The following is a 26882-nucleotide window of genomic DNA, read 5'->3' on the forward strand; positions in this document are numbered from 1 at the left end:
GCACATGGGTGTCCCAGAACAGGGGGAGCCTCCCGGCGAACACTTGTGTGCTGCTGCATCCCCAAAAAGACCCCGGTCCCGTGGTGCCAGGGGGAGAGCGGTTCTGGGTGACCCCGAGAGTTTGGGGTGCCCAGTTTTGGGGTCATCCCCGAATTTTAGGGTGACCCTGAGGCACCCAGTTCCAGACTACCTTAGAGTTGGGGGTGACCCTTGGGCAGCCCCAGGATTCCCAGTTCTGGGTGGACTCAAAGGGTTTTAGGTGACTGTGGGGTGGTTGTGGGTGTCCAGTTCTTCGTGACTCCAGAGTTTTGGGGTGTCTGCATGGCTCTGGGTTCCTGGTTGTTTGTGTCCAGCAGCAGCAGGACGCCCCATTTGGGGGGGGGGGGTGGGTTTGGCTGCCCCATCTGGGGGGTCCTGGGTGCCCCATTTGGGGGGTCCTGGGTGCCCCATTTGCAGAGATTCTGGGTGGGTGACCAGGGACACCCAGGTTGGGTTGTCCAGGTGGTCCCAGTGTGCCCAGTTCGGGGTCACCTATGGGTGTGGGAGAGGGAAGAGCTGCCCCTGGCTGAGGTTGCTGCGTCATTCCCAGACACCCCCTGCGCCTCAATTTGGGGTTTGGGGGCGTGGAGCTGTCGAGAGGCACAGGAAGCGTTGGGTGAGCTTTATTGCTGATGCAGTGGCCGCAGTCATACAAATCATGATCAAGGTGTCACGACAGGAAGGATGGGGGGGTGGGATGGGCATCACATGACCCCAAAATCCACTGCCCCCTTGAGCTGGTGCTTTCCCTACTCTCTCTGAGGTGCATTTGGCTTCCATGCTCTGAGGTTCCGGGGGTCCCCCTGCAGTGCTGTGGGTGCGTACAAGATGCCCTGAGCTCCTGGCCCGAGCCTGGCTCCCTGTGTCCCACCACTTCCATGCCCCCTCTCTCCCTGGCTGCTCCCTTCTTCCACCCTCCCATTCCTCCCGATGTCAAGCCTGAACCCCTGACTCTGCAGCCACTGTTGTGCCTGAATCCCAAAACTCTGCTGGCCACCCAGAAACCTGGTGGTGATGTGATGAGGGTCTGGGTGTCCCCTGCTCCCCCCAAGGCTGGGGGTACTCTTGCTCACCCCAGGCTGGACCCTGGATAGAGTGGGGTGCCAAACCCCTTTGTTACACTCTGACAGTGGATTTCCATAAGGATCAGCTCTCCAGACCTTTGCTCTATTCTTGGCATCTCTGGCGAGGCACAGTGCTGGTAGAAGAGTGAGCTTGAAGGCTTCACAACCATAAAAAAATAAATACAACTTCCTCCATCATGTCCTGCTGGGCCCGGCCCGTTCTCCGTGTCCCAGAGAGATCCCTGCTCCTTGGCGTTGGTCACTGCAGGTTCCAAAGGGATTGTCATGGAAACAGTCACGAGAAAGGTGAGTGTATGGGGGCCTGCCACAGGCTGTAGGGGAAAAATCCTCCTGCTCCCTACTGCAGCAGCTTCGGTAACTCCACCTGCAGGGAAGCACATCCCATTATTGGGCAAGCAACGGGAGCAGTTGAAGGAATGTCATTACATGGTGTAGCGACATCCAGGGCAGGGTGAGATGGGAAACTGGGGTGAGATTCCTCCCTGTGAATGTGGGGAGGTCCTGGCACAGGTTGCCCAGAGAAGCTGGGGCTTTCCCATGCCTGGAAGTGTCCAAGGCCAGGTTGGATGGGGTTTGGAGCAACCTGGGCTAGTGGAAGGTGCCCCTGCCCATGACAGGAAAGAGATTATCTCTAAGGTTTCTTCCAGCCCAAACCATTCAATGACCTTTTTCTCTTGGCCAGGCTGGCTGTCCCCACACTCCAGCCCATGGACAGCACAGCAGGGACACAAAACCACCTGGAGTGTGTGAGAGGTTTCAAGGCTGCATGCTGGGACCAGCATTAGGCTCTTTTATTCCAGCAGTTATTACTGCATGGGGTACATACTCGACAATGTGCTACCCAAGGGTGAATTCATGGGACTCCTGTATTAGGAGGGCAGTTGCTGCAACAGCTTTCAAGCACCCAGGCCACCCTTGGCTAACACAGTCTAGCTGTTTTGAGAAGTAGGGCACGCCTCTCTGCTGGTCCCCAAGGTGCTGTGTCAGTACTCTCAGAGCAACTCTCTCACTCATATGTAAAGAGTCCAAAAACCTTAGTCAAGCCCAGACTGGGGCTGACATCAAGAAATGTTTCAGTTGTTTAAATGCAGATGAAACCTCTCCAGCCATCCTGGGCCACCTTCTACCCCAGGGGCATGGGCTCAGCCACAACAACAAGATATTGTTGTATACGGCAAGAGGCCAGTGAGTTATAACTTATGGATGGCTTTTTCCTTGTGTCCCAGCCCCTGGATCCTGGTGGATCTGCCCAACACAGGAGCTCTGCCAAGGAACAGATCAGCACCTGTCATGCTCTCTGCCAAGGGATGGATCTCTTATTATATGTTCTGCCATAGCATGAACCTGCTGACCCCATCTGCTCTGCAGGATGGTATTAAAGGATGGATCTTCCTTCCGAATGTGCTCGGCAAAGGGATGGATCTGCCTCTGTGCAGGGGTTGGACACAACTCCACTCCCGAGAAGGAAACTGCCAGAGTGACAGTGGCTATGACCTCAGGCCCCAGCCCCCACCCTCACCCTGTTCATCGGCCCCACCTGGCCCTGCACTTGCCTTCTTGAGCTGTTTGAGGTTGCTGGAACGAATGGCTGCCAGGAGCTGGTCCCGAGAGTTCTTCTCCTGGACTGGCAGTGCCCGGTCTCCCAACTTCCTCTGTGTGGCTGGTGAGAGTGAGTTCTTCAGGTTCTCATTGATCATCAGTGGTGGGGCAAGTGGAGGAGGAGGTGGGGGTGGAATGGTGGCTGCCCCTCCTTTCTTGGGAGAGATTTTGGGGGAAGCCTTGGGGGATGGCTGTGGAGATGCCTTGGGTGACCCCTTTGGCAGTGCTCCAGGCTTGGGCACCTCCAGGAGGTCTTTCTTCTCCCCCCGTTCCTGTGCCAGTTTCTGCTCCTGGAGGCGTTTCTGCCTCTGCCTGTCCATGTTTCGGCTCAGCAGGTTGGTGACGGTCATGCGTGGCCCAGCCAGCTCAAAGTGGTAGCCCAGCTTCAGGAGTGTGGTGTTCTCTTTCAGGAGCTTGGCAATCTCCATTTCTGTTTTTCCCCCACAGATGTGGCGCTGGTTGTGGAAACGTAGCTCTGTCAGTGTGCTGTTCTGCAACAGTGCTCGGAAAATGGCCAGGATACCCTTGCCTGTGATGTGGTTGGAGTCCAAGTTGATGCTTGTCAGCACCTTGTTGGACTTGAGCATTATGGCAATGGCAAAGGCCACATGGTCATCAGCACGGGTGTTAGCCAGGGCAAACACCTTGACCACAGTATTGAATTCTAGGGCCTCAGTGAAGCGCACCAGGGTCTCGTTGTTGATGCAGTCGGAGTTGTTCACATTGACCTCGGTCACCTCAGCATCGTTGTTCTTCACCTTCTCGATGAGCTCGTCAAAGATGCTGGAGGCTTCATCGTCCTTGGCTTGATCTGCAGAGCTGCTGGAGGAAGACTTGGAAGGGCTCCCAGCTGCTGCCTTGGCCTCCTGTTTCTCCTCCACCTTTTCTGCCTTTTCTGCTTCTGTCTGGGATTTATCATTCTCATCTGCCTTGTTTTTTTTCACAGCTGAAGCCTTTTCCTCTTCTTTTTTATCATTTTCTTTCTTACCTTCCCCTCTTATGTCTTTTTCTGCCTGTTTCTTTGATTCTGAACTTTTCTCCTCCTTTTTGTCCTTCCCTGTGTCCTTTGATGCTAAATCGTTTTCTTCTTGTTTTTCCTTCTCTGTCTCCTTCTCTGCTGAGACATTCTCTTTTTCCTTTTTATCCTTTCCTGCAGATTTCTTTTTAAAATATGAACTGTTGTCTTCCTCTTTTTTATCCTCCTCTGCATCTTTCTTCAACTCTGAGCTCTTCTCTTCCTCCTTTTTGTCCTTCCCAGTGTCCTTCTTCAACACTGAACCATTCTCTTCCTCCTTCTTGTCCTTCCCCATCAGCTTTTTCTCCATGGCCTTGACTTTATCGTTCATAGCTTTGTTCTCTTTGCTCTTGGTCTCAGTCTCAGCTTTACTTTTCAGGTCTGTTTTCTGAACACTTTCTTCCTTTTTAGAGTCTTTCCCCGCTTTAGTATCTTGTTTCTGGGCCAGTTCTTTGGAAGGAGATTCTCTTCCTTTTTCTTCTTGATTTTTGTCTCCCTTATTCCTGCTCAACCTGTTTTCCTGGTGGGAGAAAAACACCTGGGAATTACAGAAACAGGTACCTCTGACCTGCAGACTTGCCACCCCAGTCTCACTGTTACCGACCTCTGTCACATGGGAACTTCCTGCAGCCTGTGGCTGGCCTTTGGAAGAGGAATGTTTGGCCCAACCAAGGTCCCAGCTCCAGGAAAGGGTTCAGCATCTGAGTGCCTTGAATGTAGGCAGAGCCTGCAGGACCCAGGTGTGATGAGATCCTGCTGCAGCTCTCTAAGGCAGCTCTGCTCTCCTGCCTCCAGCCCCCTCTCCCAAAGGGCTCTGGAGGTTTGCAGGACACCCTCTCTAACAGGCCATAAACAAACAAGCTGTAGGTGGCACCTTCTCTTATACCCCCCTGTAAGTTAAAATTTTAAAATAATTTTTATAACTAGGGATGGAGGTAGCACCTGTCTGCCTGTGAATCCCAGGAACTTTCCCACCTTTCCTAAATGGTTTCCAGCTGGATGCTTGGTGGCTTTTCACAGTGGGTAGCCCAACACTCTCTGCACTGTCCTGGATGTGTGTGCAAGCAGGGGAAAGCCCCAGTAGTCACTCCACCCCTGGGTTCTGCAAAACCATTCTCCTTTCAACAGCAGTTTGTACTTTTAAGCAGAAAACTGAGGAAATGGGAGCATGGTATTTATAGCTTTCTAATGCATTAAGTTCTCCCAGCATATCTGCTCCCAGTGTCCAAAGACATCATAAGAGGGAAGGACTTAACTTGGAGAGTCTGGAGGAAGGTCAGAAGGAAGTTTTGGCCATTTTTACAAGGATGTGACCCTTGCCCTTGGTACAGGCTGTCCTGGGCATTGCTGCTTGCCGTAGCCAGCTCCAGCAGCTTGGGGACACAGCCAATGCCTCGTTGCAGCCTCAACCAAGGCTGAGGGGCTGGGAGGGGTCTCCATCAGCATTGGTACAACCTTTGAAATGGCTCCCCATCCTTCTCCCTAAACTGCCAGGGGGCAGAGTTAGGTAGAATACTGGGAAGAAATTCTCCCTGTGAGGGTGGGCAGGCCCTGGCACAGGTTGCTCAGAGCAGCTGTGGCTGCCCCAGCCCTGGAAGTGTCCATGACCAGGTTGGACATGGCTTGAAGCAACCAGGGATAGTGAAAGGTGTCCCTGCCCATGGCAGGGGGTGGAATGGGATGAGCTTTTAGGTTCCTTCCAACACAAACTAGTCTGGGACTCCATGACACGAAACACATCCATTCCCAAGGGAGAGGAGCCAATGCTTCAGGTGGCTGAAGGGAGATTAACTTGACTCTGGGACCAAGTTTGCTGCACAGTGGAGGATACTACCATAAATTGCACATTAAGATTTGGCAAAGAAATGCTCTTCTCCCTCCTCCACAGCTAGGGAACACGCAGGTCCTCAGCACTGGCCTGGCTTATTATCTTTGCTGGGGCAATTTTAGGACTCCAGGGAAAAGAGGAAGGAAGATGTTTCTGGGAGATGCAGCTGTGATGCCTTTACAATCTCCCTGGACCCTCTCATGATCAGGACAGCACTGTGGCTTCACCCAGTGCCTGGAACCCCCAGACCTGAATCCTGACACCACAGTCTGCAGTCAGGTTGGCCTCCTCTTCATCTTGGGGCTCCACAGTGTCCATGCTGGGGCAGCATAAGGCTGAGAGGTTTCCCCACAAGCAGTACTGCCAGCCCTCAGGGACAGATTTTTGTGGAAAGAACTGGCTGTGCATGGGCAGTCCTGGGGACTGTTTGTACCTGGTGTATAAACAGATGCCACTGGGGACGAGAGAGCTGTTTATTTAATTAAGCAATTTCTTGGCTTCCTGGTGCAAGGCTGAACAGGGACAGGAAGGCTCATGCCAGACCCGTACAGAACCTGGCCCGGCATCCACAGAGCTCCCACTGCTGCCACCCTAGGGATGAGGGATGGGGCTCCCAGAGGTGTCCTGGATACTGCAGGGAGCAGGTGATGCCACCTCCGCTGGCACCTTCTCACCAAACTGTGGTCTATTCCCAGCACCAGAATGGTGCACAGATGCTCAGTGACATCCTGAAGCACCTTGGTGGAGGAAGAGCCCTGGCAAGAGGACTGTGGGATGAGGACACTTGTGTTCCCCTGCTGGCACCCAACAGGGCCTCTCCAAGGTGTTTGGGAGTGCCCAGGTTGCAGGTTCCTCTGAGAAGGGACATTTACACTCCTCAGGGCTCTGTGACCCTTTGGTGACCCCAGGCTGAGCACCCATCGAGTCAGAGCCAGCAGCCTCATCTTCATGCCAACTGCTCCAAAAATCTTTCTCCATCCCAGCCCAAGTTCACCCAGTCTAACACTGGTGAGCTCTGAGTCTCCCCTGAGCACCTGGGCACATTCAAGATGAAGAAGAGCAAAGGCTTCGGCCAGGGATGAAGAGATCTTGGAGAAAGGGAGAAAAAACCCTGGTAAGAATGACCAGCAACCTCTCCCATGCTTGGAGAAGGTGATGGTTTACTCCAAGCAAATTAAACTAGAGGAAAATTAAATCCATGGGAAATTCTTACTTGGGAAAGCTGCTGCAGCATATGCTGGGTATGTCCTGTTATCTGGTTAAAGCTTCCATCCATGAATGTGTGGCCACGTGTCCATGTGCTGCGGTGTGGGGCAGGTTTGGGGAAGGAGAGACCTGGAGCCAGGAATGGGATTTGGGAAAAGAGCTGAGGTAAAAGGAATCAGGAGAAAGAGAGCTGGGAGAAGTCAGGGAAAGGAGTCAACTGGGGCCCCAGTCATGGGAACAAGGGAATGCAAGAGATATGCAGTGAACATCATGGGTGTTTCTGCTCCTGTGGGTAGCATTTACAGGATCATTTGCTTACAGCAAACTTGGGATGAGAACGATCCCATCTAGGAGCTGCAGGTTACTGGAAGAAGTGCTTGATGGTCACAGGGGATGAGAGGGGTTCAAGCTGCTTCATCTCCTGTGGAACTGCCTCAGGAGAGCCCTTGGCACGTGCCCAGCTGCAGTGGCAGCAGAGGGACAGGAATCAGGAGGAAAAAAGTTCAGGCAAGAAACCAGATCTGTGTTTCTAAAACCAAGGGTCACTGTGGCCCATCTCCATCCCTTGCTGGAGCCTGGGGTCATCTCCAAAGCAGGTCTGCTCCAGGCCCTGCCTGAGGCCATGTGTGCTCAGGAGGGAATATGTCCTTGTACCATCCTGCCTTTCCACCATCCCAGGGCTCTCAGTGTGTCCCACTGGCCCAGCCCATACTGCAGGAGCCAGACTCAGGTGTCACCAGCCCACCACTGGTGATAGTGCCAAAGTCCATTCCTCCAGGCTGGAAATGCATCTGGAAGTGGAGCTTGGTGGCAGAGCTGTGTGGCTGGGGTGGAGAAAGCAGAAAGAGAAAAGCCTTTCCCCTGCTCTGGAACCCCTGGCTGCCCCCCTGGCCACCAGCACATCTTCTCCTGCAGCCCAGGGCCAGCTGTCCCCTCTTCATGACCATCCCGAGCCCTGCCTGCTCACTCCTCTCTGCCCACTGGCATATTTACCTTGGGTACCTGGAAACCAGTGCTGCTGCACCCCCTCTGTGCCATTCCCTCTGCCACAAGCACATTTATTAGGGGAATATTTTTACACAGCATGTCAGACCTTTAAAAATAAGCCTAATGAAAACAGCTTGGTAGTCAGTTGATTAATCATCAGTGTTTTGATGAACTGAAATGCCTTCCCGTTTCCTCTAAATAGACTAAAATGAGCATTGCCATGGCTTGTTAGCATTTGTAACCCTCAAACCCACTCAGATGTTGCCTTAAAAGGCAAAGGAGACTAGGAACTTCTTGCCTGGAATCCAAGCACTGGCTCCAGCACTGAGCAAGGAATGGGGCTGGGCATAGAGCTGGGGATGGGGAGACTAAATCTGGAGGTGGAGTGAGGGTCTCACATCCTGCCCCCAAAGCCCCACAGCTCATTTTTGGGTGGAAAACGGCTGGTTTAATGGCAGTTATTGATCTGGCTGTTTGTTTAGCAGGCGGAATGTGGGCATAGTCACCGTGCTGTGCCCAGAGCAGATTTGCAAGCAAAAGAAGGAGAGGAGAGGAGAGGAGAGGAGAGGAGAGGAGAGGAGAGGAGAGGAGAGGAGAGGAGAGGAGAGGAGAGGAGAGGAGAGGAGAGGAGAGGAGAGAGGAGAGGAGAGGAGAGGAGAGGAGAGGAGAGGAGAGGAGAGGAGAGGAGAGGAGAGGAGAGGAGAGGAGAGGAGAGGAGAGGAGAGGAGAGGAGAGGAGAGGAGAGGAGAGGAGAGGAGAGGAGAGGAGAGGAGAGGAGAGGAGAGGAGAGGAGAGGAGAGGAGAGGAGAGGAGAGGAGAGGAGAGGAGAGGAGAGGAGAGGAGAGGAGAGGAGAGGAGAGGAGAGGAGAGGAGAGGAGAGGAGAGGAGAGGAGAGGAGAGGAGAGGAGAGGAGAGGAGAGGAGAGGAGAGGAGAGGAGAGGAGAGGAGAGGAGAGGAGAGGAGAGGAGAGGAGAGGAGAGGAGAGGAGAGGAGAGGAGAGGAGAGGAGAGGAGAGGAGAGGAGAGGAGAGGAGAGGAGAGGAGAGGAGAGGAGAGGAGAGGAGAGGAGAGGAGAGGAGAGGAGAGGAGAGGAGAGGAGAGGAGAGGAGAGGAGAGGAGAGGAGAGGAGAGGAGAGGAGAGGAGAGGAGAGGAGAGGAGAGGAGAGGAGAGGAGAGGAGAGGAGAGGAGAGGAGAGGAGAGGAGAGGAGAGGAGAGGAGAGGAGAGGAGAGGAGAGGAGAGGAGAGGAGAGGAGAGGAGAGGAGAGGAGAGAGGAGAGGAGAGGAGAGGAGAGGAGAGGAGAGGAGAGGAGAGGAGAGGAGAGGAGAGGAGAGGAGAGGAGAGGAGAGGAGAGGAGAGGAGAGGAGAGGAGAGGAGAGGAGAGGAGAGGAGAGGAGAGGAGAGGAGAGGAGAGGAGAGGAGAGGAGAGGAGAGGAGAGGAGAGGAGAGGAGAGGAGAGGAGAGGAGAGGAGAGGAGAGGAGAGGAGAGGAGAGGAGAGGAGAGGAGAGGAGAGGAGAGGAGAGGAGAGGAGAGGAGAGGAGAGGAGAGGAGAGGAGAGGAGAGGAGAGGAGAGGAGAGGAGAGGAGAGGAGAGGAGAGGAGAGGAGAGGAGAGGAGAGGAGAGGAGAGGAGAGGAGAGGAGAGGAGAGGAGAGGAGAGGAGAGGAGAGGAGAGGAGAGGAGAGGAGAGGAGAGGAGAGGAGAGGAGAGGAGTTACCCAGGGATTCATAAATCCTATACCCAAGATGAGGGAAGGGGCACTTGGTGGCTCAGCAGCTGCTGGTACATCAGTCCCTGGCAGAGGAGACATACAGAAATGTGTTTGCTGAAGTTTAGTCTTTGTAAGGGGCCAGCTTTCCCCTGCCTGCAATTATTTTCAGAGGTATGTCCTGGGAAGAGTCCCTCATGGTCTCACCATAGCAGGATGTGCTTGGCTCAGACAAAGAACAAGATGTGAGGATGGAATCTTGGGAGCATGAACAGCTCTGTGCTGGCTGCAGAGAGGAGTACCCCCTTGGGGTTCAAGGAGGGCTTGACTGGGAAGCCAGATGCCCCCCAAGATCACAAGGGCATGGAGTGAATCCAGAGGAGGCCAAGAGATGCTCTTAGGGCTGGAGCCCCTCTTATCTGGAGACAGACCAGGAGAGCTGGGGCTGTCCAGTCTGGAAAAAAGAAGGCTTTGAGGAGTCCTTAGAGCCCCTTCCTGTGCCTAAAGGGGCTCCAGGAGAGCTGAAGAGGGACTGGGACAAGGGCCTGGAGAAACAGACTAGGGGCAGTGGCTTCTCACTGCTGGAGGGCAGGGATAGGTGGGATACTGGGAAGGAATTCCTCCCTGTGAGAGTGGTGAGACCCTGGCCCAGGCTGTTCAGAAAAGCTGTGGCTGCCCCATCCCTGGAAGTGTCCAAGGCCAGGTTGGACATGGCTTGGAGCAACCTGGGATAGTGGAAGGTGTCCCATGGCAGGGCTGAAATGGGATGATCTTTAAGGTTCCTTCCCACCCAGACCATTCCATGATTCAAAAGTCCACAGGCTCCTCTGTATGGGTGACTGCTGGGGACATGAGTCATGCTGGTCCCCATGAGGAAAGGGCACATCAGCAAAAGCTCTCAGGCCAAACCTGCACTTGCAGCTCCTCTTAACGTGGCTCCAGGAGCAGTGAACTCAACCTGCAGCCATGACACTGTTTCAGTCTCTAATGTCACCTGCAGCTCCAGGGGCCTCTGGAAGCTGAGTGTGAGACATCAACCTGTGATGATATGAGAACCTCAGGAGCATGACAGGGGAAGCTTGAGCCAGGATCGGGTCCATCCCAATCATCTGTACTGCTGGGAAATCCAGGCTCAGCTCCAAGGTGACTGACAGTGATTTCTGCACATGCACTGGAGCTCACCATGACCCTTCTCTGGGGACCCACTGTCTCCCTCCTTTCCGGCAGCTCCCCAGGCAGGGCAGGCTGGCTGGCTGTGATGTGGATTTGGTACCACCAAAGACTGTCCCCCAAAACCAAGCTCCTTGCAAAACAACTGCAACCCCTCCAGAGGTGCAGGCATGGGAATAACGCCCAGGTCAAAGGGTTGTTCCTCTCTCCCAGACTCTGTTGGGATAATAAATTCCTCTTGCAACCTATGAGACATTTTCCAGTTCATCTCTTGGCAAGACATGGCTTAGACAACACCAGTCCAATTCCATTGGTCCCACACAAATCCTGAGTGGCTTTTGGTGCTGTAAAAATGGGGAAGTGGGGAAGCCCAGGGATGAGGAGCAACCTCAGAGACAGAGACAGAGACAGAGACAGAGACAGAGACAGAGACAGAGACAGAGACAGAGACAGAGACAGAGACAGAGAATTCACCAAAATCTCTTGGTCAGCTGCAGGGATCCCAGACCAGACTGCTGAGGGAAGGAAACTGGGTTGAGTTACTTGAGTAACTTGAGTTACTGCCTGGGGGGTTTCAGCCTGTTCTACAGCCCTTTATAGGGCTGCTGCCCAGCCCTATAAAGTTTCCAAAGCTACCACAAGATTCTAGGATTGAATCCACAGCTCTAACTTTGGGCATCCCTCTCTGGAGACACCTGCCTACCTGCCAGACTCTGAGGACTCATATATTCCATCTGTCCCAGCCACCTATCCCAAATCCCAGCCAGAGCCCATGAGCGTAGCACCAGTATCCCTCCACCCCTCAGTGTGATCCTGGAGCTGAGGAGGCTGAGCACAAGCTCTGTGAGAGCTCCCCAGGGACAGGGATGTCCTCTGAGAATGTCCCACTGCATGGAGAAGCCATCGAGGTGGCTGGGGCAAAAGCAGGGGGGCTGCAGGTTGTTTGATGTTCCTGGTATTTGGGTACCTGCTCCTGGAGAGGATTGCTAGAGTCAAGCCAAACCACAACAAGCTGCCCAAGCTCTTTTCCTCCATTCCTCAGCCAGTTTTGAATAGCCTAGGGACAACTCAGAGCCAAGGACATTCCCAGAAAGAATGCTGTGTCCTTGACTGAGTCCTGGGAGCTGCTGAACCTGGATTGCCAGAGAGCTGCAAAAGAAGCAGGATTGCGAGGCTTCTGCTGATTCTATGACACCCTGGACAACCCTCCTGCTCCTCAGCTCAGAGCAAATACCATGGAAAGCTTTGTGGGAAACCCTGCTCACATCCCTGGGGCTCCTTGAGAGGATCAGGCAGCCAAGAGTTTCTCTTGGCACATTTGGACTCTTGGCAGGAAGGAAGGTTGAAAGGACCCTCAGCTTTCAGCACTGGGACACACATGACCCCTGGCCATGCTCTGTGTGCTAAAGCCCAGAGAGATATAAGTAACTCCATACCCTGTCCTGCCTCACATATTATCCTGTCATTTTAACAAGGAACTTAGCTTTTCCCCTTCCCTTCTGCCCAGACCTCTCTGACCCCAAATATCACTGTGTCTTTGCATGTCTCAGGCCAATGTTTAAAAGTCATTTTTTTGAGATGCAGAGCTGATCTTCAGAGACTGGGCAGCTTCTGGCCCTGATTTTGCCTCTTTTTTCTTCCTGAATTAAGGCGATAAATGTTTTAACTTGGTTTCCTTTAACAGAAGAGCTCCAGCCCTTTTCCAGAAATCTGTAAAGCCACTGGATACTAGACAAATGGAAACTTTTTCTCATCTAACAAAAAGAGGTTTTAGAAGTCCAGGTTTTTCTCTTCTATTTGCTGTATTCCCAGCCCTTCTCCATGCACTGCCATGGCTGAACTGGATATTCCCAAGATGAGACCTTCTCCCTGGTTGTCTCCTCTTCATCAGGGAATGCCAGCAATTAATACTACAAACACCTCTAGTGTTTTTTATTTCTGCCCAGTGCACTTTGTGGGAAGCCCACAAAAAGCATTTTTAGGAACCGTAGAATTGCAATTCAGCCTGAGCAAATCTTAATCCTATCTCCATCTTCTGTGTCATAAGTGGTGGATGGTCAAGGAGCAGGACACTGCTCCCAGCATCCTGGCACCAGATGGGCATATCTCCAGGCCCCTTGCTGGTGCAGATATCTGATGGATCCCATCCAGCAGCCCATGGAACCATCACAGACACCCCTTGGCAGTGGGTACCTGGTGCTGGAAGATGATTCCAGGTCCCTGGAGCAAGTGAGATGAGCCAAGCTCCAGGTGCCTACCTGGAAAATCAGACCAGTTTTGCTGGTCATTCCCTTAAATAGTTTGTGGGAAATGGAGCACCAGCTCTTCAGGCTCTGGCACCACATGGGAGCTGCATCCCAGGACAGAGCACTTAGTAGGCATATAGCCAGGCATGCCAGGGGTGACCATCTCTGGTTCTTGGGAACTGGGGAATTCCCTGTAAGAAAGAAAATGGCTAATCACCCTCCTTGGCAGAGGCTGCCATGGCTGTGTGGATGCTCATTCCTGTGCTGGGCATGTCCAACATATGCCATGGTGCCCCTGTCAGGAGGATAGACCCCTTGGAGTCCTCAGCAGCACGCAGCATAAATCCTGACCCAAATACTGTGCATAAGCCCTGGGCTGCTCAACACATGGTCAAGGGGTTGCACAGGACACCTCTATGACCTGGGCTGGCTCCTCTCCAGTTGCGACTCAGGAAATCACAGAATAATGGAATCACTATGGCTGGAAAAGCCCTCTAAGCTCATCAAGTCCAACCATTTCCCCAGCATTGCTATGTTCACCACTAACCCGTGTCCACAAGAGCCACATCCACACAGCTCTTAAATCCCTCCAGGGATGATGACTCTACCTCTGCCCTGGACAGCCTATGCCAGTACTTTACAATCCTTTCCATACAGGATTTTTTCCCCAATTTCCAACTTGAACCTTTCCTGGCACAGCTTGAGGCCATTTCCTCTCATCCTCTCCCTTGTTTTCTGGGAGCAGAGCCTGACTCCCACATGGCTGCAGCCTCCTGTCAGGAAGTTGTGCAGAGCCAGAACATCTCCCCTGAGCCTCCTTTTTCAGGCTGAACTCCCCCAGCTCCTTCACCCACTCCTGGGCTTCCAGACTCTTCCTCAGCTCTGTTCCCTCCTCTGGTCATGCTCCAGCCCCTCAAAGACTTTCTTGTCCTGAGCAGACCAAAACTGTTCCCGGGATTGAAGGTGTGACACCAGTAGTGCCAACACAGGGGATGGGCACTGCATTGGTCCTGCTGCCACACCATGACTGGGACAGGCTCTTTTTGTTTCCACAGCTCCAATTCCTTTCTGGTTTTATCCCTGTTTGCTCCACATTCTGGGCAGAGGAAAGGACAGAGCAGGACTCTTGACCCTCCATGGTGTGTCTGCCCCCACCATCCTGCCAGTCACACCTTGACTTCAAAACATATGCCCTGACACTGAGATCCTCTTGCTCCATCCTGCCACGATTCCCACACAGCAAAGTGTGGGATGGAGCAATATGACCGGCTAATCCCAGTGTCCTGCTGGAAGCTGAGTCACTGAGATGGTTTTAGCACACAAGTGATGTCACAGTGCTGCAAAAGAGAGGGACACATAATGGACCCAGCTCTTCACCTCCTCCATGTCTATTTATCAGCTCAACATAAACACATATTAAACCTCCTGGCCAGCTCAGCCCATATAAGTTAAACACTACAAACACTTCCATGGATTTATCTGCATCCCAGTTGTGCTTTATGAACTCAGATTTTTACTCTTTTTTCCCCCAGTTGACTATAAATCCTTGGGCTTTTTTCCCTGCTTGTGCCCTTAGATAGACCGTGGATCTCTCAGACTTGTGTGTGCCTTTGGCTTGAGCTCTGCTTCACTGGGAACACTTTGTGCTGCAACTCACCCTGGTCACAAAAAGAAAAACAAGGAAAGCAAAGCTTCTGCCCTCAAGGGCATCACAAAAACACCGATCCAGCTGTGAAGGTCTTTCTCACAGCATTTTTTTAGGAATGCAACTCAAATATGCCTGATCCCAGAAGGATCTGCATTTTTCAGCTGTTCTCCACAATGGAGATCCTTCTGGGAGCTGTCATGGAATGTTCTTGCTTCTGTGTTAATCTTGGAGGGCTGTTTTATCATCATTTAACAGCTCCTACTACTGCTGCTCATCTGTCTTGTGACAGGGTCGGGGTTTTTTCAGAAACTCAGAATGAAACACCAGAGCACAGACAACAGTTTTCATTTCTGAGCAATGAAAGAGATCTCCTGGATTTCACAGAATTACAGAATCAATTTGGTTGGAAAAGGTCTCTGAGATCATCTAGTCCAATCTGTGACCAATCCCCCCACCTTGTAACCCAGTGCAGAGCACTGAGTGTCACATCCAGGCATTCCTTGAACACCTCCAGGAAAGGAGACTCCACCACTGCCCTGGGCAGTCCTGTCCTGTCCAATATATGACCACCCTTTCCATGGAGAAATTCTTTGTGATGTCCAACTTGAACCCTGGGAGCAGAGCCTGACCCCCACCTGGCTGCTCCCTCCTGCCAGGGAGTTGGAGAGTGACTTGAGCAGCTGGAGGGACCATCTGTGGCCTTCTTTAAAGACCAAATAGGAACGGCTCAATATCTTTGGTTTCTTTCCAAATGTGTGACTAGTTTGGATATCCCTGGCTATTATCCATGGAGGAAGGCAAAGCCAAGGAAGCTACCATGTCTATTCCTCTCTGTGTGCCAGTGAAGTACCCACAGCTTTGCCCACTGCTCATTCCCTGGGCCAGAAGCCACTGAAGAAGCCTCTTGATGGATATCCCAGTGTCACCCACCCTTTTCACCTCTTTTGGAGGCCAGAAGCTGTTCAGAACAATATATTATGGTCTGTTCTCTACTGTGAAAGTGATGACACCCTGGCACAGGTTGCCCAGAGCAGCTGTGGCTATTCCATCCCTGGAAATGTCCAAGGCCAGACTGGATGGGGCTTGGAGCATCCTGGGATAATGGGCGGTGACCCTGCCCATGGCAAGGCTGGGTGGAATGGGATGGACTTCAATATCCCTTCCCACCCAAACCAGTCTGGGATTCTGGGATTCTTTGAACTTGATGATCTTAGTGGTCTTTTCCAATCAGAAAGATTCTCTGATTAGGGAAAAGAGACCATGGCTAAAAGAAAGGCAAGAGCTGGGAATTAGTGAAGACTCTTGGAAAGGAGGAAGAACGGTCTTGGCAGTCAACAGAACTGACTGATAAACAGAAGAGCAGAGTTTCAGTACCCATGTGTTAAGGACAAATTGGGAAGATGCTCAAGGAATGATATAACCTCTGCTGTACCCTTATTTGCAAATTCCCTCGAGTCTGAACCAGCAAGTTAAATAAAGAGCTTGTTTTTTCCTCCAGATATTTTAACGGAAAGATGACAAGCTTTGAGCATTAATAAAAAATTTAAATCCTGGCTTGCTTGCCTGTGGTGTTGAAGAAGGGCTCACCGCTGAGGATCTCTACTTTCCATAGAGGGAAATCAGGTGACTAGATTAAAAATCACCCAGCAGCAAGTTCCAAGCCTGAGAGAGTCAGAAAGGAAGACAGGACTTTTTACAAGACCTTCCCAAGGTCTTGTAAAAACATATCCTTCTCCAGGACCTGCTGTCCTCTGGCACCAGCATCTTCAGATACATAGAATTTGGATTAAATAAGCCCTCTGAGGTCACTGCTTTTCCCTCTGCATCCAGACCAGGCCATAAGGAGCCTATCCAGCCTCCCAGAAGAGAGCTTGGGGACATGGAGACGTTCCTGGGAGCCTGCAGGGATAAGGATGCATGGACCTGGAACAGGAGGAGGTCTTGCCTGCAGAGGAGTGCACTTGGGGAGTGGGATATCTGAGAGGAAGTGAAAAGGTGCTGGAATATAACTGAACCACCTCTGCTTCTCCTGTGTGAAAGGAGTTCAGCCTTCATGAGACAAAAATACAAGCACCATCCACACTGTGCACATCTGGCCCTGGCTGTGCACATCTGCCTCTGGCTGTGCAAAACTGCCCTGACATCCAGAATTCCCTGTTCAGAGTCTTCTCCTCAAGGAAGCTGGTCCCTGGGCTTCCATGGAAAGAGACACCCATGACATGAGTATCTTCATAAAAATTGGGTTTGTGGCCCCGGAATGATTCCCCTCTATAAGCAAGATAATGCTCCCTCATGCAACTTCCCTGCACTTCCCAGCCATCCCTGCTTGAAGCTGCATGCAATCAAATCAATACAAGCCCTGTTGGGAGGCAGGACTGGGAACTCTGATGGGATCGGAACATGCAGGTGTCCTCCCCTTACAGGTGAAATTCAAAGAGCATTTGGACAACTCTCTGTGGCTGGGATTTTGGGGTGGTCCTGTGCATGGCTAGGAGCTAGACTCAGTGATCTTTGTGGGTCCCTTCCCACTCAGGATATTCCATGATTATGTGAGCTGAGGGAAGAAGGCTGCATCCATTTCCAGGGAAGATGGTGATGCTAGAGAAGGAAAATCACAAGGAGGGGCTGCCTCTGCCATCAGGTGCTTGTTGTTTTGGGAGTCACCAGGGCACTGTGGTGGGGGGGCAGGTGAGAATCCAAGGAAAGCCAAGAACAGCTGCAGGTGGATTTTGTGGAATGCTTTGGAAAGTAAAACTTCCTGTTGTGGACTTGGCAACTGCTAAGGAGGACTTGTACAACAAAGCACCAGCCCATGGCACTTCTAGTTCACATGGAGATCCTTCCCATGGGATAGCTCTTCTTATCTAGATCCCATCTGGCAAAGGTTCCCTGAGAGTGTTCAGGTTTAAACAAATGCCAGTGGGAAAGATCATGGAATAATGGAATGGTTATGTTTGGAAGTGACTTTAAAAATAATTCCCTTTAAGACCATCATGGAAGAGACTCCATGGATGGGGTGTTCTCAGGGAGGGCATAACTGTGCTCTCTGCACAGACACGTGGTTTTTATAGATGTCACCAGCAATAGAGGAACTAGACCAGCTCCCACAGATGCCATTTCCTCACACAGCTCATCTCTCAGAGAAACCCATCCCACAGGGACAGCTGCACAGAGCCCCTGTGCCCTGGCACACACATCCTTTCCTCTTCTGGACAGAAATCCCAGGCATGATACAAGGATTTCAAGTGACAGCAAGTCAGTTGTGCCCCAGGTAACTCATGGAATCATAGATTGGTTTGGGTGGAAAAGGAACTTAAAGATCATCCTGTTCCACTCCCTGCCATGGGCAGGGACACCTTCCACTATCCCAGGGTGCTTCAAGCCCTGTCCAACCTGGCCTTGGACATTTCCAGGCATGGGGCAGCCACAGCTTCTCTGGGCAACCTGTGCCAGGGCCTCGCCACCCTCACAGGGAAGAGTGTCTTCCCCATACCCCATCTAACCCTGCCCTCTGTCAGTTTAATACCACAGCACCAACTTCACAGCATGTTTCCAACTGGAATTTTTCTTGTTATGCCTTTGCCTGTGACAGTAAAGAGCCATGAGCTAATAGAAATCATCTCTTCATGTATCTACTTATGACCAGCCTCCGTGACACATGGACCTTGTTGAGTAAATCCAGAGAGGGGCACTGGCCCCAGCCCCACCCTTGAGCTGGGCTATACTTCCACTCATTAGCAAGACAAAATTAAGATTAATTTATTACTGCATTACCAAGATGGGAATTTGGCTGCCCAGTGTGGAAAGGTTGGGGCAAAGCTCAGTCTATTTTGAGCTGTTTATGATCTGCTTCCTAGTTACCCTAGTTTGCCCTTTTCCTCACTAGGAAGTTGTGTTATTATGTAGCTAACAATATTTCTAAATATATCCACTTCTCCCAGTATTTAGGTGGCAATGTAGGTGTCTGGAGCCAGTCCAAAAACAGGGCAAGAACAGTGAGATGGGCAGAAACTCAACCTTTCCCTTCAAAATACATTATTTTGCACTTTGGAGGGATTCCTGCACATCCCAGCTAACACACACTGTCCCACAACAGAAATTCCCATCAGGAGGTATGGAAGAACAGCAGGGAGGACATAAGAAGGACATGAAGCTTCTGAAGCAAGTCCAGAGGAGGCCACAGAAATGCTCTGAGGGCTGGAGCCCCTCTTATCTGGAGACAGATTGGGAGAGCTGGGGGTGTTCACCTGGAGCAGAGAAGGCTCCGAGGGGACCTCAGAGCCCCTTCCAGTGCCTAAAGGGGCTCCAAGAGAGCTGGAGAGGAACTTGGGACAAGGGCCTGGACTGACAGGCAAGACAAGGGAAAATGGCTTTTCACTGCCAGAGGGCAGGGTTAAACAGGATATGGGGAAGACATTCTTCCCTGTGAGGGTGGTGAGGCCCTGGCACAAGATGCCCAGAGAAGCTGTGGCTGCCCGTGCCTGAAAGTGTCCAAGGCCAGGTTGGATGGGGCTTGCAGCAGTCAGGGATAATGGAAGGTGTCCCTGCCCATGGCAGGGTTAGAATGGCATGAACCTTAAGGTCCCTTTCTATCAAAACCATTCCATGATTCCATGAACTACAGACAGATAAACTCTGTGTAGTTCAAGGACAAGAACCTGCCCTCCTGTCCCTCCCTACTGAAAAGACATCACAGACACAGTGCCTGGCATTCCTAATTTAAGGCATCAAGAGAAACCTTATAAGCCAGAAGCAGATGTGTGAGCAGGGCAGGGGGTGGGAGGGAGATGGTGAAGCACAGGCACAAGGTCAGGGAAGGAATGCGAGGTAACTCCAGTGGGAATTACCTGTGAACATCTACAAGATGTTATCCTGTGTCTGTGATGTCTCTTCAGGGTATCTCCTTGGAGCCTTCTCTTCTCCAGGCTGGACACCCCCAGCTCTCCCAATCTTTCTCCAGATTAGAGGAGGTCAAGCCCTCAGAGCATCTCTGTGACCTCCTCTGGATCTGCTTCAGAATACTGGGAGCTGTTGATGAGAGGAGCTGGGATGGACATGTGATGCCTGCACACCCTGGGGGAATGCCAACCCCGTGGGAGTGCAGCCACCATGCCTGTGCTGGTTGGTACAACATGAAATCTGCTGACACATGAGAGGGATTTGTCATCAGAGACCTCAGAGCTCTGAGCAGTTGGAGGAGAGTTCGGCACCTGCCTGGGGTGCCCTGGATGGCTCCATGTTCTCATTCCCTACTTCAGCAAAACATAGCCCTGGGACTTCCTTGGATAGAGGGGACCATTGGCTTCCTGCGCTGTTTTTTGTGACCATTCTTGTCGTCTGATGATCTCATGTCACCCCACCTCATCCTTGGGCCCCATGGCAGAAGACAGCCCTACTCCACCACCAGTGTGATCTGATGTGGCAGCACTGTAAACTGGCATTTTCTAGGTCCAAAAAATCCCAGATCCTAACAATGACAGGGAGGAAAGGGTGTAGGATATACTTTTTCCGTGGCCTCCAGGGACTGAAATAGAAGAAAGTCAGTTCTGCCCTATCCAGTTACTGCAATACAATCAAACTGGGCCATTTCCACTGACAAACTTGACCTGTTGCCAGTTTGCTTTGTCTTCCATGGCCTGAACCTCCTTAACTCAGAGAGCAGCAGGAGATTTTCCAGGACCCCTGTGCTGCCCTCCCCTCCAGCCAGAGCCCTACACCCTCACCCAGGTGTCTCTCCTCCCCAGGCCATCCCTTTCCACAACCCAAGTCTTCTCCCACTGCACATACATTCTCATGCATTTCCAAACAACACTATGTTAAACCAGGCAATTTCTCAGGTCTCTTTTGAACAAAACTCACAAATTTCCTCCCTTCCTCCTGGTCATGGACACTTCTCTATGCCAATTCCCAAGCAACCCCTCGTATTTCAACTGTTAACACTGAAACAGCAACACAAGTGATGTCAAACCCAAATGTTCCCCCACCTGAAAAAGCACATTTTTAGTGTCACCTCTTGGGATCACCTGCAAAGCAGTGGTCACTGGGATGACTGGTCCTACATGAAAGCATTTCCCTCTCCAGGCAGGTTTGTCCTGCAGCACCTGCATTTCCCCACCAAAGGGAAATTTTCTGCTGGTGTGGAAATCAAGGCAGAGCCCTTGTGGTGAGGAGCACGGCACTCATTGTCCCTCAGCCCATGTCAAGCACCACATATAGAAGGCAAAAGCTGTTCCTTATCCTCAGAGTCAGAGAGTGCTCCTAGGCTGCCCAGGACAGGGATGGGAAGGAACAATTTAACCCCTTGTTCAGCTCTCCAGAATCAAGCTTCAGTTATTTTTCCTACTGGTGCAATTTTCATTCCCACTCAAACCAATATTTAGAAGGGAATAAGGATACCTACTCAGGAGAGCACCCTCCTATATAAGCTCCATAAATATGCAGAAAGAGAAATTTCCAAGTGCTCTGGGGTGGTTACAGATTGATTACCCAGCTGGAAGACCCAGGGTACAGCTGGGTGATCTGGAATAGATCTGGAATCAGGGTCTGAGCAGAGCAGTACCACATAATACTTGGCACTGCTTGTGCTGCCAACACTCTCCAGCCCTGCCCCGGCACAGCAGATGCGAATCCTGCCTGTGACATGAAACCAGACCATGACCACATGGATCAACTGCTGAAGAATCGCTGTCTTTCATTTTTTGGTTCAGCCTGCTATGAAAACTAGGGAAACCAGATACTTCCAAGGCTTCTATGCACAAAGCACATACCAAATATTCTTAGTACTGAGGTTAATAAATGTTACAGAAAAGTAGGACTGGCTAAGGCACAGCACAAAGAGAAAGACTGACATGAAGCTGTCTAGCTCCAAGCAAACTCTTAAAGGATTTGCCAGGTGAAGAGAGGAAGATAAATGTACCCAAATCAAACTAAAAGAAGGAATTTTAAGTGAACAAAAAATGCAAAACAAATGGCACGGGGTAAAACCTGCTTCTTGACGTGATTTCCACAGAGCAGGAAACATTTTTATTCCACAAGAATCAGAGATTGTTTAACCTTTTGCATAAGAAGAACTGAAAGGACCGAGAGTCCAGAGATCTCCAAAGGAGGAGGGGGGAAAAAAAAAAAGAAAAAACGCAGCCCATGGCATTGCTGTCACTGCACTGGCCCTTCCAGCAGCCTCCTGTGAAACCCAGCTCTGCTCCCAGCCCTGCCCAGAGATGTTAGAGAAGGGACAGGGAGAAAATCCCTGGCACCAGCACAGGTTTGGCTTTGCTAGTAATTTTTTTTTGCCAGGATTATATGGGATGCCCTGTTCCCTCCCAGAGTGCCAGGACCAGCTTTCTGGTCTCTCCAGGACAGCTATTCCTCCTCAGCAAGTGCACGCCTTTCTCGGGTTGTGTGTTTTCCATCTCGTCCCTCACTCAGCTCAGGGGAATGGGGGGTTTGAGATGTGTTCCCAGTTTTCCCGTAGCAGCATTGGGGGATGTGACTTACGTCTATCGAGTGCTCCCGCTGCAGGAGCCTCCTGGTGTCCTTGTCGTGGTGGTTGAGCGCTGTGTCACAGTTTTGTGGGCCAAGTGAGGAGTTTTCTGATTGGTTTGTCTGACTGCGCTCTACAGGGATGCTCCCGTCTGCATCCACCACATCCAGCTCCTTCTCCAGCTCCTCCATTTCCTCTGGAGACAAAGTAGACAATAAATTGTCTATATCTGGATCTTCACTAACTTGTCGCCGATATTTGGCCACTTTGGACATCTTGGCTCGCTGGCGAGACACGGTGGCGGTTGTGTGGTACCCAAAGCAGGAGAAAAAAAAAGAAGCCGAAGCTCCAAGGCTGCTTCCCGAGCGGCAGCAGGTGCTGAAGTGTTAAATCTCAGCAGCTCCGCAGCCCGAGATACGGTAGTTATCCAGAGGGGACACCCCTCGGTCCAAGAGTTGGCCAATAACAGGATCCAGTTGCGGTTCGGGCGCTGGGAAGCCAATGGAGCCCGGCGGGAGGCGGGGAATGGTGCTATCAGAGGAGCCTGAAACCCGAGGACATTCCAGGGAACTGTGCAGAGCTACATGACCAAATTTAGTCCGGAGCATTTCGCCTTTTAAAGGCAATGGGCCAACCGAGTGAGAAAACAAGGAAAAATGCAGGAGCCGGCAGGCCGGGAATGGAGGGGTGGAGGAGGCAGCCCCAGCCTGTGTCACGGAAGCTGGGGGGCTACTAAAGCTGGCAGCGTGGCTACGAAGGGATGGGGGGAGCCTCTGCTGTGACAGTGACAGCTCTTGGCTAAAATCGGCAAGGAAGCACCCACTCCAGAGGAAGTTTTCCTCTTTATCCCGCTGCAGTCCGGGATTGGCGCTGGTAGCCGACGCACTCAGCCTCACAGGAAAGAGCTGGAGGTGGTGGTGCTGATGCAGACTGATTCCATCGGAGGGGTGGAGGCAGCAGGTAGCGAGTGCTCCCGGCTGTGTAGACCTGACCCTCCGGGGATTGTCAGAGCTCCTACCGACCCTCAGACCCTGAGGGGCTGTTCCCGCAACTGCTCTTCCTCAAACACTCCCACTTCCCCTCGCCAAGCCTCAAAGACATCCCTTCTTCTGCACAGATGGAATTCCTGACTCTCCCCTGCTCCTGGTCCAGGCAGTGCCCTAAGCCTGGGCTTCGGCTGGCAGCACCAACTTTCCATTTCCCTAATCCATACAGAAACTTAACTGGCACATGGGAGTTCTCCCACAGTGACGGGAGACAGGCTTTTCTCTCCAAGTTTACAGGCAGTTTTACTCCCTGTCCAGCATTTTGTACCCATTTGTTATCCTGCCAGCTTCATACTGGTTTTCTTCATCCTTTATCATCCTCCTAATATTTACTGCCTACTCCCAGGCCTCTCTGATGATCCAAGCAAGGAGCCTTTTGGTGTTTTTTGACAAAACAAGCTCCCCTAGGATTTTCCTCAGTCTAATCACCTCCTCCGCCTGTCTTCCTGGCCAGATCCTACCCTGCACACAAGCACTGGGTGCTCCAGGTCAGTCTTCTAGTGACAAACTAGACATTTCCCATCCTGACAGTAAATGTACATTCTTGGTGCATTCCAGAATTTCCTTTATCTCCAGTGCTGCAGTGCCCAGGTCCTGCTCATATCCTTCCTATGATTCACCAGCACTGCCTCACATGCTGAGATTTTTTTCGAGATTGTAGAAGAAATTGTTGGTTTTAGTTTCCAAGTGCACAAACTTAAACATTGCTGTGGCAAATTCCACCTCCCTCACTTCTGTTTCCATGATCCTGCAACCAGGGGGTCTTGGTGCTTGCTTGCACTAGGAGGGACACAGCCATTCTCTTCCTCAGCTAGCCTCAGACACAGAATCATGGAATGGTTTGGGTTGGAAAGGACATTAAAGCTCACCATGTTCCACTCCCTACTATAGGCAGGGACTCTTTCCACTGTCCCAGATTTCTCCAAGCCCCATCCAGCCTGACTTTGGACACTTCCAGGGATGCAGGGGCAGCCACAGATTCTCTGGGTAACCTGTACCACTCTCACAGGAACAGTTTCCTCCCAATAGCCCATGTAACCTTGCCTTCTGGCAGTGGGAAGCCATTCCTCCTTGTTCTGTCCCTCCAGTTCCTGATGAAAAGTTCATTTCTATCTTCTTTAACTCTCCTTCCCTAACACTGCCACAGCTGTGACAGTGCTGAGGGCAACAGAAACCACAGTGAATTTAGTCTTTGGTGTCCATTTGGTGCCATCTTTGCCTGAAGAAGCCAAATGAGTGTCATGTTTGTTCCACCTTAATATAGTCCTGAATCTCTCTAAGGTCCTATCTGGTCCCTTTTCAGGATACAAGCCTGGAAATATTTTAACACTGTGTGTTTTGGAAGGGAAAATTTGAGTTATAGAGTCTGGGGGTGGAAGAAATTAACTGACAGGAGGGTGGACCAAGGTGGTGTCAGGCTCTTCTCCCAGGGAACAAGAGACATGACAAAAGGAAACGGCCTCAGGTTGCACCAGCAGAGATTTAGGTTGGATATTGGGAAAATTTCTTCCCTGAAAGGATTGCTCAGCCCTGGCACAGCTGCTCAGGGCAGTGGTGGAGTCCCCATCCCTTGGAGGAATTTGCTGGGTTAGCGGTAGTCCTGGGACAATAGTTGAACTTGATAATATTAGAAGGCTTTTCCAACCTATACAAGTCTGTTATACTATTCTAGAAATGTCCAACCCTCCAGTATTTCTATGGTATTGTTGTGCTCAGTCATCAGGTGCTTATAAGAGGTGAGCAACAAATTGGAAGCTAATTTCCCAACTGGAAAGCACACAACAAAAAGGTAGTGAGGAATCATACCTTTGTGTCAGCCACTTCTTGGAACAATCCAAGCAATTCCCAGGCACGCCATTCCTGGCTCCAGGGACAGGACATGTAGAATGCCCCAGGGACAATCTGCAATGCTAAGCCAGAGAAAGAATCCTTCTACTTAAAAGGGAAATCTGGAATTTTCTTTGTCTGCCTTTCCTTCATCGTAAATTGTTGCAAACTTTCCCATGTTGTAAATTGGTTTTCAACAGAAAATAATCACTATCAACACCTTGATAAAATCTCTATCTTGTCATTCCTGAACCTTGATTCTTGTGATGAGAGGTGCTGCACACCAAATTCCCTAAGAAGCTGTGAATGTGGCCTGGGAGACTCCAAGTTTCTCCTGCAGTATCACCCATCTTTTCCTGCTCTAGAAGTCCAGAACTGCTGCGCATTCACCCCCTGCACTGCAGAGCCGGGCAGAGGTAGCACAGAGCATATCTTGTGGGAAAATATTCCTACACTAGCAGAAAATCAGGGAGAGAAGCAGGGGACACCCCAAACTTGTCATGGTTCAGAGTGGATGGTCTCACTGTGATTTATGTTGGCTGTCAAACAGTCCTTTTTATCTGGGATATTGGCACAGTCCTGTTAGATCATATTCCACAGGTTCTTGGGGCTATAGAAAGAAAACAGTAGAATTTTGTGTTTTCAGCCCAGACTTAGAGAAGCTCTGGATGTCTACACTGACTGTTCCTTCATGGGCTACCAACAACTGGGATTGGGGATGTGTTTGCGGATCCTTGGGCCAAGCTCTGAAGCTGGTTCCAGCCACCACACTGTGGAACAGTGATGTACAGAATCCCAGAGCCCCAGAATTGTTGGTGTTGGAAGGCACCTCTGGAGATCATCCAGTTTGGTCCCCTTGCCCAGGCAGGGTCACCTGTGACACAGGAAGACTTCCAAGTGGGTTTGGAGTATCTCCAGAGGAGACTTCATACCCACCCACCGAATTATTTGCTGCCCTTACAGGAGGGCAGAGTGTGTACTATTAAATTAGGAGTGGAAAAGAATAAGCAATTTATAACTTAGATTGGCGGCAAACCACTGAGTTGGGCAAGGCTCCAGAGAAGAAAAGGAGGCTGAGGGTGGAACTCTCGCTCTCCACAGCTCCCTGACAGGAGGGTGGAGCTGGGTGGGGGATAGAGATCTGGTTCCAGGGGACAAGTGATGGGACAAGAGGGAACACCCTCATCTTGTACCGAGAGCTTTGCAAGCTGCCTGGGAATTTTCTGCCGGCACAGCCACTGTTCTCTGGATTCCACATCTGCATGCCCAGGAAACTGACCTGGTGATAGGGGTGTCAAGTCCCAGCTCCCAGCTACACACAGCACCACAAGAACATCCCTTGGGACATGTGAGGTTAGCCCAGCTCACACAGCAGCATCAGGAATGACGTGGGCTCAGACCCCAATGTTCTAGGCCAGGTTGGACAGGCCTGGAGCACCCTGGTCTAGTGGAAGATGTCCCTGCCCATGGTAGGGGGTGGAATGGGATGAGATTTAAGGTGCGTTCAAACCCAAACTACTCCATGATTCCATTAAATTTGGCACAGAGTGGTTTGTCCTTGGAGCAACTTGCACAGGTACTGTTTCTGAAAGAGCTGGAGAGGGACTTTGGACAAAAGCCTGGAGTGACAGGACACAGAGCTTCCCACTGACAAAGGGTTAGATGGGGTACTGGGAAGGAATTCCTCTTCTGTGAGGATGGTGAGACCCTCGCCCACGTTGCCCAGAGAAGCTGCGGCTGCCTCATGCCTGGAAATGCCCAAGGTTAGGATGGCCGGAGCTTGAAGCGCCCTGGGATAGCAGAAAGTGTCCTTGCCCATAGTGGGGCGTGGCGCTGGATGGAATTTAAGGTGCGTCTCAGCCACCGCATCCCTCGCTCCGCGATTTCTCCCCTCACGCCCGGCAACACCCGCAGCGCCACCGCGCCTGTCAATCAGCGCCGGGGGCGGGGCCATGACATGGCGCATGCGCAGATATGCCCCTACTCCGCTCCTCGTCCCGC

General features: G+C 51.4%; 1 protein-coding gene across 2 annotated transcripts; it reads right to left on the reverse strand.

Annotated features, from left to right (window-relative positions):
- Nucleotides 1–646: 646 nt before the first annotated feature.
- On the reverse strand, nt 647–26826 carry LMOD1 (leiomodin 1). Of its 2 annotated transcripts, XM_041721218.2 has the most exons (4): nt 26746–26826; nt 24861–24964; nt 2678–4258; nt 647–1488 (listed from the first exon to the last, which is right to left on the reverse strand). In XM_041721218.2, exons 2-4 carry the CDS (start codon nt 24933–24935, stop codon nt 1462–1464), a joined length of 1683 nt encoding a protein of 560 aa, XP_041577152.2. In that variant the 5' UTR covers nt 24936–24964; nt 26746–26826; the 3' UTR covers nt 647–1461. The 2 variants fall into 2 exon arrangements, with proteins under 2 accessions (XP_041577152.2, XP_030147764.4); XM_030291904.4 differs by lacking the exons at nt 24861–24964; nt 26746–26826 and adding an exon at nt 22023–22522.
- Between the last annotated feature and the right edge of the window lie 56 nt (nt 26827–26882).

Source organism: Taeniopygia guttata, chromosome 26, assembly GCF_048771995.1.
Source record: "Taeniopygia guttata chromosome 26, bTaeGut7.mat, whole genome shotgun sequence".
NCBI lineage: Eukaryota > Metazoa > Chordata > Aves > Passeriformes > Estrildidae > Taeniopygia > Taeniopygia guttata.